At 42.0% G+C, this 13,381-nt stretch overlaps 1 protein-coding gene across 3 annotated transcripts in view; it reads left to right on the top strand.

The window, feature by feature from the left end:
- Positions 1–13,381, top strand: part of KHDRBS3 (KH RNA binding domain containing, signal transduction associated 3) — a 103,490-nt gene that overhangs the window by 55,991 nt on the left and 34,118 nt on the right. For all 3 annotated transcript variants that reach the window (XR_012715434.1, XR_012715435.1, XM_075270084.1), the window contains 5 exons: positions 465–592; positions 1,863–1,979; positions 2,553–2,699; positions 8,298–8,437; positions 12,261–12,447. Coding sequence is in view for 1 of the 3 variants with exons in the window: in XM_075270084.1 (XP_075126185.1) it covers positions 465–592; positions 1,863–1,979; positions 2,553–2,699; positions 8,298–8,437; positions 12,261–12,447 (719 nt within the window). In the remaining 2 variants the exon portion in view is untranslated. The remainder of the gene's footprint in view (positions 1–464; positions 593–1,862; positions 1,980–2,552; positions 2,700–8,297; positions 8,438–12,260; positions 12,448–13,381) is intronic.

The raw sequence follows: 13,381 nt of genomic DNA, 5'->3' as shown, positions 1-13,381 counted from the left end.
CAGCCGGCGTGCAGGGGGTTAAGGCTGTGTGCCGGCTGCTTCCATTCATTCCTATGGAACCGCAGCAGAGCCTTCACACTGAGTATACACTCCACTCAGAATGAGCAGAGCATATACTCAGTTTGAAGGCTAACATTGTTAGCTTTTCCTACAATGCTTGGCCAGTAGCAAAGCATTGTGGGAAATAATCACCGATCTCGATCCCACCTAAAAAGATTGTGTTCGGAATTCCGATGGCGATCGTGAAATTTTCTCGATTGCCGATCGGAATCCGATCTTTTCCAAACATGATCGCTCAACCCTAGTGTTAAGTGTAGACTCTTCTGTAGAGTGAAGGTTATGAGACCAGTCAATGGTAAGACATGGAGTTCAGGAATATACAGTATTTTCCTTGCATCATATTAGTAGGTTACGATCACTTTTGTAAAATTGAAAAGATAACTTTTTCCTATTTTTTTGTATAGAAATTGAGAAAATTCAGAAGGGAGATGAAAATGAGGACAGCACCGAAGACCAATACATTGATGTCGTGATCAATAAGAACATGAAACTGGCACAAAAAGTCCTAATCCCTATTAAACAATTTCCTAAAGTAAGTATGATGGGAATCTTTGCTGGATTAGATTAATTTATAGCTTCAGATTATAGATGTTGTTAAACCATAGCCTATACAGAATTGATGACTTTATTGACTCGTCTATAGACATTGGGGAGAGTTTATTATCCTAATATAGTGACAGTGCCGGCACATGAGCCAGAATTAAGAGACTCCAACCTCTTATGATTCTGAGGAACCTTCAGAGCCTGGTGTAGATTTCAGGTATAACACACCAGTATTCTGATGTGCTTTAGAGTAAACCTATCGGGCCCTGTCATCTCCATTGTGGCCAGTCTTAATCCCAGTTCTGCACCATCCACTTTTATCAATACTGTTCAAGTCAGAAAAACAGAGTTGTGTATTTTTGGTGCATTTTCCGGCCCAAATGATTGTATGTACTCGAGTATAAGCCGACCGAAATATAAGCCGAGGCCCCTAATTCTACCACAAAAAACTGGGAAAACTTATTGACTCGAGTATAAGCCGAGGGGTTTAATGCAGCAGCTACTGGAAAATTTCAAAAATTAAAATGGTCGGAGTTTTTGGGTGCAGTAGGTGCTGGGGAAGGGGAGGGGGTGTTTTGGTTGTCTGTCTGCCCCTTCCCTGAGCTTGAGGACTGTTTTTTTTTTTTTTTCTCCTTCATTCAGCCTGGCTGTATATAGGGGATCTGCAGTGCTCCTATTAACCCCTTCCCGATGGAACAGGAGCACTGCAGATCCCCTATATTCAGACTATAGTAGACTGGACACTGTCAGACACAGGGATACCTAATGTGTATGTGTGTCACAGTCATTTTCTACTTTTATATGTATTCTAGGGAAAGGAGGGATTTAGAATTTGTATTTACTTTATTTTTTTATTCTATATTTTTTATTCTTTTTTTTCCCCCCACTATTTTATGGGGGATTCTATACATTACTAATGAGGCTGATCATAGAAAAAAAAAAAAAAAATAGCTCGACTCGAGTATAAGCCGAGGGGGGCTTTTTCAGCACAAAAACTGTTCTGAAAAATTCGGCTTATACTCGAGTATATACAGTAATTTGTGTGCTCTCTGCAAGATTTCAACAAGACAGCTTGTCTCATGGGTAGTCTCAAACACTGTAGCCAAGTTATTTTTCGATTATCAGAAGTCCAACCCTCCTGGATTTCTAGGTGCCCCATTAGTTCAATGTTGTGGCCCCAAATTGCTGTGCAGCCATAAAACAATAATATAATAAATCCAATAAGCCAACTTTTTGTTGCTTATTTTTCTTTCCTATAGTTTAACTTTGTTGGAAAACTCCTGGGACCGAGAGGCAATTCATTGAAAAGATTACAGGAAGACACACTGACCAAAATGTCCATATTAGGAAAAGGATCCATGAGGGACAAAGCAAAGGTAAGACCTGGAAGATACATAGAACTTATGTATCAGTGGGCGCAGTCTTTGTCTTTTGTTGACAAGCCTCCAATTGTTAACGTTTTTGGGTGCAAGAGTGTAGAATAAAAAAACGTAAAGATACTCAAGATATAGCTATCCTCATGGGGTATGAAACCCCAGACCTATATAGTCCAATAATATCAACTTTCTGTTGAAATGCATAAAAATCCAAAACCGTAGATCAATCCCAGATCAACACACAACACAAACATACACACATTGACCTTTTTTATATTTGTGCAGGTGTGTGTGGATTAAAAAAAAAAAAAAATTGCAGTGATTGCACTAAATCCCCAGTGTAGTCAGCCCAGGATATTGTTTAAAGGGGTACAAAACCTGGATTAGATAGTCAGTGAAGGGAGTATAGATAAGGAACGTTAGCAGGATATATACCCTGGGGGATGGGTGCCCAGAGAGGGAGTCAAAAAGTGACCTTATATGGCCAGCTACTCTAGGAAACCCTAGTCCCGCCTCCATCTGCAATGAATAAATCGGCCCCCGATAAAATAACGTTGCCACTTTTACTTACAGGAAGAAGAGCTCCGAAAAAGTGGAGAGGCAAAATATTTCCATCTTAATGACGACCTTCATGTACTTATCGAGGTGTTCGCTCCTCCAGCAGAAGCCTACGCCAGAATGGGACACGCCCTGGAAGAAATTAAAAAGTTCCTCATTCCTGTGAGTTCCCTTTATAATTTGTTTGGTTCACTCTTCGGCTTTTGTGTTCTCAGGAATTGACTTTTTGGCCAAAATCATTTAATGTCAAAGCGAAACATGTCAACTAGAGATATTCGATGGAATATCAGGCCGTTCGAGGTATTCGATTCCAATCGAATACCATGAGGCAAACTAAAAATTTGTATCCCCTCCCACCTTCCCTGGCGCTTTTTTTGCACCAATAACTGTGCAGGGGAGGTGGGACAGGAACTACGACAACGGAGGCAGTGAAAAAAAAATCGGAAAAAGGAATTGGCTGCCGAAATCAGGTGACCTCCATTTTATACGAATGGTCGATTTCAGATTTGGGTCATATGAGACTGTGAGACAGGGACAGATGTACAGGCAGGGATAGCTAGGGATTACCTTTATTTAGGGGGGAATGTCACTCACCCAGCTCTTTGGGGCTCTATCTGGTCAGGATCCCTGTCAGCTTGCGTTAGGCGGGAGCTGACTTTTTCCCATAGGAATGCATTGACCAGCGTTGATTGGCCGCATGCCATACAGAGTACAGCATTCGGCCAATCAACACTGGTTCTGCCAGAGGAGGCGGAGTCTAAGATCGGTCCACAGCAGTCTCCATTGTGGTCTGATCTCAGATGTAGAAGTGCTGAGCGCAAAGCTCTGCTACACCAGAGATGTAACAGAGCTGAGGGTGCGCTGAGCTCTGCTACACACGAGATGTAGCAGAGCTGACCGTTCGCTGAGCTCTGCTACACCAGAGATGTAGCAGAGCTGAGTGTGCGCTGAGCCTTGCTACACCAGAGATGTAGCAGAGCTGAGTATGCACTGAGCCTTGCTACACCAGAGATGTAGCAGAGCTGAGTGTGTGCTGAGCTCTGTGCTATACCTTTCTACTGTCAGAAAGGAGAAAAATAACTCTTTAACGACAATAATGGCAGTTGCTCAGCATATGTCGAAGTAGGGAATCTGTGGGGAAGGTCGGGGTACAAAAGTGGACAACATTACTATGGGGGGGCACTGACAGATGTTAGGAGGGATGGGAAGCTTGTCTGTTTCATGGCTGCCTGGGGCTATACAGAGTAGGAAAGGGATATGTAAATGATACTAAAATGTGTTGATGGTTGAGAGGTTGTGCAGGGGGGGCGCTAGCTGAATTTTGTTCCAGGGCCCCTTCGATACCCCCTGCTACATCAGATTGTTACGACTATGAATTGTTCCTTGTACTGTCTCACTATTTCTTATTGGTTCATGCAGCAGGTCTTAGAGCAGAATTAGCACATGTAACGTGCCATGATATTGACATTTGCGTCTCTGGAATTTGCATACTGCATTTAAGACTTTTTGATAAAAGGTTTTGTTCATTTGGCTCGCAGTAAAGCCTTCGCCTGGTTCCTACCCAGGTAGATCAGGAGGAGCCCCCGCTGTGAACACTTCTTTGAAGACTGGGTTCTGATTTGCATGTAAAGAAAAGCTTTTAAAAGTGAAATCTACGTCTACATTTACTCAATAAGATTTCAGAGACTCCAGTATTATACACCGGTGCTGTACTAGGACGTAGAAGACGGCTTTCAATCTAATGGCCACGGGAGGTCAGGCAAATCCAAATAGACTGCTTGACAAGCTCCAAAAGCTCGGAAGTTTTCAAAGGAGACTTCATTTCATCTTGACAGAGCCACTGGTCTGAGGAGTAAAAAATAGAGTCCAGGCACAATCCCGACAGGGTGGTTTGGTCTGTAATGAAATTTATTCCTTCTGAAGAGATCTCGGAATTTATCGGTCTTATCAGAACTTGACGTTTAAGTTGTCCTTGTCTTACAATGTAGGAGGCAGAAACTGGATCCATTGACATGGCGGATATTGTCTTGCCATGAGCAACGATTGAGACCATGACAGGTTGCTTGGTCATCGTTGTGGGCTACTTGTCCATCCTACAACCATTTGTTGGTGGTTTTGGATGGAGCCATTTTACCAGATTTCACTTCGTTATTGTTGATGATTTTTGCATCGGAATGGCGATGCAAACAAACATTCAGTCTTTCGTCGCTTGATGGGCTGACACATTATAGATCATTGGGTCATCAGTCGGGAATTAAGACATAATAATGATAGATAATACTGTAGAAAGCAAGGCATGCAAAGTACGGCAAGGTCAACCTAGTGATGGCTAAAGGGAAATAACAGGTATACTTTGCTGGCCTCACTGTTCATGGGTGCATGGTGATCCCCACCCTCTACAGGTCTCTGACAGCCTCTAGCTGACATGATGCACCCCAGGGTTACCACTGTGGCCTATGATTGGCTCACATGGGGCATGCCAATGCCATGGTGCTTTTACCCAGCTGTGACCTCAGAGACCATAATGGTACCGAAGAGGACGCTGGGTGACAGCTGGATGCCTAGGAGAGGTGAGTCAGGGAGAGTATGACTGTTTGGTATTTTACTCACCTCCCCGGACCCCCACTTATTATAAGGAGACCCCAGAGTATAGTAGAACTTCTGGTTCATGCCAAACACGTTAGGCCCAAAACAAACTAGAAGGCCGATTCTCATATTAATCTTTTGAGTTTTGCCCATCTGTAACACCTGGTGTATCTACATGATAGGCAAACCAAAAAAATAACGAATTTTGAAAGAGCATAGGTATCTATTCAACTAAAGGTATAGGCAGCCGTGGAAGGTGCACGGTAAGAATTCAGAAATAGAAGGGTTTATGTTTGTCAATTTAACAGTGAAGAAAAGAGAAATGTAAATTGTCAATATTTGGTGTGACCTTTGCCCTTTGCCTTCCATCAATTCTTGTCAGTACTGGCAGGCAGATTTTGGCAGAACTGATCAGAAGTATTAGAATAAGTCCATTGCAACCACCATGGCAAAAAAAAAAAAATTGCTAACAAAAAATACAATGGACTTATAGCTACCATGTACTTGTATGCATGCAGACACATGACAGCTGTCAATCACTATCTAGAAAGATGGGTAGAGCACTGCCTTCATGAGTAGAGCTGCGGTGTTTGTTACCAAGGTCCACACGAAGTAATAGGTTTATGTACTGAACCCATAATCCTCCAATTCCAGAGCTCCCTGGTCCTCAGCTGGACTCTATGTCCTGGTTTCCAGCGATGACCTGGACATGTGACCAATGCAACTAATAACTGATACACAAGTGACATCATTAACGCTGACAGGTCATTGCTGTGGCTTGTAATTGGCTGTAGTGGTCACACCTGTGTCCAGATGCCTTTGCTGAAGAATAGAGACCAGCAGGGAACCAAGGAAGTGTCAGGCTGGGAGCAGATGGGGATCAGTAAGGTGAATATTACTACTTATTGTGTTTGTCATATTCTAACCAGTCTTGTAAAACATTTGCATGGCTGGATGACCCCTTTAAGCAGGAAAGTATAGTGTGGTGGCGGGTCCGCTTTAAGTGAACAGGATTGAGCTGCGGTACTAAACAATGGACACAAATATTTTGGTTTTTCTTGATAAAAAAAACCCCCAGAAACTCTTTGAAACTCCAGACAAAACACCGGAAATATCGTCACGCATACTTAAACTTTCCCTGAATAATCCCCCATCTATCCTCGCGTACATTTTTCGCATGCTTACAATCTAGCCGTAGTATTCCCTCTCCTGCTCCAGAAGAATAAAATAAAATGAATGATTCAAGGACGGAACATTTTACTCTTCAGAACGTGAAAATTCATCATTCAGTGGGTTTTTTGCCCTTGAAACGTTGAACGCTTTTACCAAACTTCCTGGGGCTAGTATTCTATAGATACAAATAAGATTATACAAAAATATTAAAAATTATTTGAATTTATTTTATTATATTGTCCTCAAGTATAGAGAACATCTGTTCTACCAAGAGGTTGTTTTTTGTTTTTTTTTGTCTAATAAACTAGTTGTTGGTTTGACAATGGCTTCTTCGTCTTCTCTATATCATTCAAAGCAATAAACAAGTATGGGCAGAGGGGTTAATATAAAACAGACTCTACTCCTATAGAGGTGAATTAGAATTAGGAATCGCCTGATGACAATGTTGGAAGCCCCGGAACTTCTCTTATACCGAAACATAAGTTGACACCATTTTGGGCATCTACTGTATATAGCAAGATGTTATAATATAATAGAATACAAAATCGGGGATAAAAGCAGCTCTAGGCCAATGTATGACAAGCTCCATAGACTTCTATTTAGAAGTAGGGACTTGTATAGAGCTATATTAAGTCCATTGTCATAAAACCTTAGTAAAATTGTCTTGTGGCCCCTAGTACAGGACATGTTTGTAATAAAACTAATGCAAACTATGGTAGCGGTCCTCCGAGTACAGAAACCATCAACAAAGCCTTAGGCTGGTCTTACACGACCGTAGTTTAAGACCGCAAATGGTCCGCGATTGAGGGTTTTCAATTGCGGATGCCTTATAGTCAATGCGTCCTCTTACACCACCGGATATTTTATCCGTGGTGTGGCCGGGCCACAACCGAGGTCCGCACTTTATAGAACATGGCCGTAATTCACGGCACTGCACGGATTCACCCATAAAACTCTATGGGCAAGTGCGGCAGTTTACAGGCATCTGCGGAGTGTATGTTGCCGATCAGCAACTTGCGGACTGTAAAAGCATTACAGTCGTGTAAGACCAGCCTAAAGAGTACAATACAATCTAAAATTGCTGTAAGTTTTTCCTATTTATCAAAGATTGAACACTTCATAATAAATTTGGAAATCTCAGTGTAAAAAATGTAATATTCGCCTGTTCTGAACCTGAATAGATCTGCTCGACAATGTGAGCAATTTTCAGACTTTCCTCTAATAAATGTAATCATTTATTAAATTAATAATTTAATAAAACTCTCTCCTTGAAGGGCACCCCCTTTAAAATTGCAAATTTTTTAATTTTGGCAAGTCACAAAATTTTGTGCCAATTTCTCACCGAGCATTTCCAACATTTTTGGTACAATTTATGATAAAAAATCTATGTAAATGTGAAATCTATAGAAATTTGGCCATTGTATTCTTTATGCCATATTCTTCTAGAGTGGAATAACTTGTCTGCAGAATCAGACTACACAGGGTTGGACTGTAGTCTGTAACCATGTATACATACTGGTCTATATAGGCGCTATATACACAACCTGGTAGTATCTATTTATATACAATGCTTTCATTAATATAAGACAATGTGATAAAAAAAATTGACTTGTATGTTTGAGTCTATCTGGAGGCTCAAAAGAATTTCAGGTGCTCTATAAATTCAATTGCTAAAAAAAAATGTATTCTTGCCCATTGGGCGTTGAACCTGGTCTACTGTTGACCGTAGATGTTGCATTGAATATTTAGAGCATGTTTTATTGATTTATGCCTGGGAGTGAAAGTAGAACACAACCTGCGTAATGCACAAAGCTTGCTTTTAGATAATCTTAGAACGAACGGTAAGAAAAGGAAATTTCATCAAAATACATTGTAAGCAAGCGGAATTGCCATGTCAAGTTCAGGTCTCGTGTTGAAATTTACGGTTGTTCTGTTCTACAAATCGGGAAATAAGGTTTACATTGCTGTAACGTTGCGTCTTGTTTACTCTTGCCTACGTAGGATTACAATGATGAGATCAGACAGGCACAGCTGCAAGAACTCACCTATTTGAATGGTGGCTCTGAAAATGCCGAAGTCCCAGTAGTCCGCGGCAAGCAGTCAGTCCGTGCACGGGGAGCGCCAGTCACTGCATTGTCCAGGTAAGATTTGGTCTATGGAAATAATAAGCAGGGTCAGGTCCATAGAAGCCGTGTTTATAGACAACCTTTGTATCGTCAACAAAAGTAATGGTAAGACTATGGCCTACGAACATACAAGGGGCTAGCATGCTGGCTATATTTGCTCTGTGGATGTTTCTATTGTATCGTTTTCATTTGGTGTCATGATGGGTTTACAACCAGGTTGGCAATACTTATTGCGCGTGCACCAGAGATGAGCAAATCTGAACCAGATTCAACCCCATCGCAACCCATTTCTTTTGTTTTTATGTTTAGCCCCGGCCAAATCATTAAAATTGGTGACAGGATATTTAGCAAAAAAGAATCTGGCCACCATTAAAATCCGTCATGCGATGGTATCTCAAACTAAACAGAGTGCAGGGATTCTTTGTTTTGCAAGGCTTTGACTGCAGGGACTCCTTCTGCTGGCTCAAGTAAGCAATTTAACATGATGCGAATCAGCCAATAGTTATTAACCGGTTCATTACCAACATTTATTAAGACAGGGGCTTTGTGTTGGCCAGTAAAAAGGCTAAAGCCCTATTTGTATGACCAATGTTAATGGCTGTGTGCCTTAATTTAAAAAAAAAAAAAATGTAAAGGCCATGAAATGGCTTCATTAAATTCAATAGATGTAAATGGGACTATTCACATGACTGTGTTTTTAATGGCCTGTTTTAATGGATAATAAAAAAAATAAGTCATATGTATTTATGGACGTTTTCAAGGATCACTCAAGTAGACTCAAATATATGAAAAGTGGCTTCTTTCTAACTCAAAATGGATGTGAAAGATGTCCTGCTCAGGGCTGTTTTGTCCATTGGTTATCTGAATAGAGCTTAACACAAACTGTCCACTATTGCTGTAGTACCTACTGCCAAAAGGGGGACTTGGGAAGAGCCAGCTACCATCTGATATCATCTGAAGTGATGGTTTGGTACGAAGATGACCAGAGGCTTCTGGTGTTAGGCAGAGTAGGATCACAAACCACGGTCCTTGCCACTCTGATAATACCAACCTGCTTCTGGTATCTCAAAATGTGTTAATAAACAGCCAGATACAACAAGCAGTAAGCTGGAATTCTCAGGTAAGACCCACAGTTTTTGGCTATTACCAGCCACAAAATAACACTGTATCCAGTAAGCTCCTGAGACTTACCTACTGGGTGTTGTCATTTAAAACTATGAAGGGGGTCGAAGTTCTGAATTAAAAAATGGCTCCGTAAAGTGTGTAGCAAATATTAACTTGATGTCAGTCCCACCTCTGGGACTCACAACTACATCTAAAATGAGACCCCGAAGACTCTGTTCCCTGCTAATTACTTGGTCGCAACTCTGCTGAGAAGATTTTCATCCATGGTCAGGTTGTAGGGAAAAAGCATAGTTAAAGGCCAACTATGGCTGAAAATCGTCCAAGTATCAGGGCCTAAACACTGGGGGGCCTTATTTTGGCATAGGTGGGACTCCCAGAGGTGGGACCCATATCTATCAAATCCTGTAGATATGCCATAAATGTCTTTCGTGGGGAAAATAAAAAGTGTCAGGTTAAACTTGGCTACATCCAGTGTGCAAATAAAATCGGCTTAGAATATTACACCTAAAAAGATTTAAGTACTAACAAATGGACCTGCCTTTAAGTTAACACGCCAAGGACAACTCATATTCTGGCCGCTAGGCACTTAGCAGACAATGATGTAAGAGAAATGTCCTTGCTATTGATTTCTTTCTCAGGCTGCATTGCTGCTAGAGATGTGATCCTGGATTTATTTTTCCCAGGAAAAGACGTAGATTGTATCTCTGTATTTGTAACTGCTATACGCCCTGAGATCGACAAAGTGCCCCTCCCCCCCCCTTTCCTTCATCTGGTTCTAACGTCATATTGTTGGAGAGAGCGATATGTGGAGAATATGCCTACAGGCTGCAAGAATAAGCAGTGCCATAGATTCTCCTGTCCCTCTGTGTGTATCACCCCTTCCCCATATCAGTCAGAGAATACTTCATTCATATGCCAGGACAGAGATGGGCACTTGTGCCTAATTGGGTCATTCACTGACCCCACAACCAAGGTGTATGACTGTCTGAACTGTGGTATCGAATCAGTCGTCGTAAATCAGGGGCACGCCCATGCATAGGAATATAGATCTACACCCATTGAAAAAAAACTGGGGTTCCTACTCAGCTTCCAAAAAGAGCCATGTGCCGATTGGGCTCCACTATCGCTCCTCTATCCCCGGAAACTGGAATAGAGGGATTGATAAATTTCACCTATTTAAACCATTTCCAAAAATTTTTATTCCAAACCTGAGGTTTTGGGGATTCTCCACCCACAAATCACTATTACTGTATCCAGAGTATAATATGCAGAGGCCGCCACTTGTCTTTCTCTTATAAAAGCTCTACAACATAATTCCGTAGACCCAAGAGACCATCCTAGGGGTAACTATTCAAGTAAAATCAAAATAATCATGTAATAAGGACTGATTTTGACCGTAAAATAGAATTTTCATGCAATTGGTCTATGTTTGCTACAAAGTTGCATGAGGGTTGTGTGTATTAATAATTAAGATGTGTTTTTGTACACGCTATGCTGTGTGCCTTCATAAAATATAGATTCTGGTAGCGCAGTAGCTGCTTGCAGTGTGCAGTATATATTTTGAACACATTTGTGGATGTCGGCCAAATATTTCATGGCTTCTATGTCATTGTTTTTGAGAGCTTGAGCCTTTGTGGATGTAGATACTTGCGGTATATGTGAGACTTGCACACCTTCACATATTATTATTTTAAATTGGTTTGAGTCTAAATTTCTTCTTGGAGGTGAGGTCTGTGATCCTTGTTTTATTGGTAATTTTGTAACACTTTAGGCAGATTTTTGGGCTTTCCGATTCTGGTGCATTCATGAAGCTATGTGTATGTAGGTATAATGTACGGCTGTATATACACTCTGCATACTGTACATATGAGCTTTTATTTTTAGCAGATGGTGTTATAACTTTCTACTGGTCACATTTTAGCCACTGATATCGACCTTTATGCAATTTTTATGAAGAGTGACACTTTGACGCAAAGTTGCATGAAGTTACTTGTGATACATTATGATAATGTGCCAGGTGTCTATCAGAATATATAGATATGATTTTTACATGATGTAACTTAGACTTTTAGTACACCTGAAAATGTGAACATGGTTGTGGCTGAGGAAGGTGCAGGGTCCAATGAAAAACCTCTGTTTGGGTGTCCTGCACTGTAGACATATGGTTATGTATAGTTAGACGTAGGTGATGCCATCATTCTATACTGTTGGGCTGAATTATTCTTTGGTTTAATATTTTATAATGTGTTTTATTTCTGCATAGATATCCTGGGGGGAGGGGGTGTTACACAAGTGGGTGGTTACACCGTTAAAACCGCCCCCTAGGTGTCCATAGCCAGCCACCACTCTCGTGAATGATAGAAACCAATGAGCGAGTCAATTGATGGGAGAGCTCACGGGTTACTGACAGAGCCCAGGGGGTGAGCAGTTAATAATATTCTCAGTTCTCACCAATCCCAGGTGTTGCTCCTACATAAGCGACCAGAGACTGAGCAAGGAGTCCTCAGAGCGAGCGTGGTACTCACTAGAGCCAGTATACTTTGTAGGGAACTTAAGGGGCAATATACTGCATGGAATCGCTAAGGTGAGCACTATACTATGTGTGACACCCTAGGCAGAGTTATACTGTGTTGGGGAACACCTCCCCCCACAATAAAACCCAATAAGTCCCATGATACAATGTAATCTCATTCTGATCTTTGTTTTGCTGCAGGGGTCGTGGAGGAGTACCACCACCATCAGCAGGAGTACCAAGAGGAGCTCCAGCTCCGAGAGGTGTAACCCCAGCAAGGGTGCCATCCACAAGAGCTAGAGGACTTATTGCCACAAGAGCAAGGGGAATACCCCCTCCAGCGGGCTATCGACCCCCGCCACCAGCACAGGACACTTACGGTGAATATGTGAGTATTACAGTTGACTGCTCTTATAAGTTCTTGCGACTCTTTTCCTCTGACCATTGTTGTCTATGAAAGGTCAATAAACTTCTGTTGAATTGTCCTGACAGTCATAACACAGGTGTAGCAGAGCCAACCAAACAGGTGTAGCAGAGATGAGGGTTTTTTTTGGCACAGCTCATGTGAACATGACAATTAGTTTTTTTCTGGTTTTCCATGAGACTTCCATAATGTGGCCCTTACATTATCTTAAAGTGGATCCTTCACCAGCTCCAACTTATTGAATTCCTGAGGGCTAGTGCACACGGGGTACGGGACGACGTATTTTGGTCCTGATTCTGATAAGGACCAAATTGTGCCTGCCACTACTGTCGCGGCTTCCGACAGTCGCGGCTCCCCCCTCCGGAGTAGGCCTAAATGAATGGGCCTAGTCCGGAGGGTGCTGCCGTGAAGTGGACGCAGGGGCTGAATCGGCCGCGGAGTCCGCCTGAAGAAAGGGCAACTCATTTCTTTTTTCCGTGAGCAGGAACACTCACTGAAAAAAGAAATCTAGCGGAATACATAGACCTCCATTGTGAGGGGGCGGATCCCGAGCTGCATTCGGCATCAGAATCCACCACCTCTTGCCATGTGTGAACGTGCCCTGAATATGTCTCTTCACTAATTCTGGCTCAGATCCCCCCTCCCCCAATACCACACCACTCCTGAGCAATCATTGCTGTTTCAGCATCCAATATGCTAATTAGGCTCTCCACGGCCAGATGGGTGGTCCCAAGCTATCTATTGTCAGATGGGCAGTCCTAAGATAGAGTTCCTAATTAACCTTTTGGGTGCTGAAAGTAAAAGCACCAATTACTCCGGATCAGTGAGGGGGGCTAGAGTAAACCTTCCATAATTGGCAGAATTGGTGAAACAACATCTATTGTAGGATGCAGAGGAG

Source organism: Leptodactylus fuscus, chromosome 4 (assembly GCF_031893055.1).
Source record: "Leptodactylus fuscus isolate aLepFus1 chromosome 4, aLepFus1.hap2, whole genome shotgun sequence".
Lineage (NCBI taxonomy): Eukaryota > Metazoa > Chordata > Amphibia > Anura > Leptodactylidae > Leptodactylus > Leptodactylus fuscus.
Note: the sequence above shows the minus strand (reverse complement) of the source record. Positions and strands in the feature narration are given on the sequence as shown.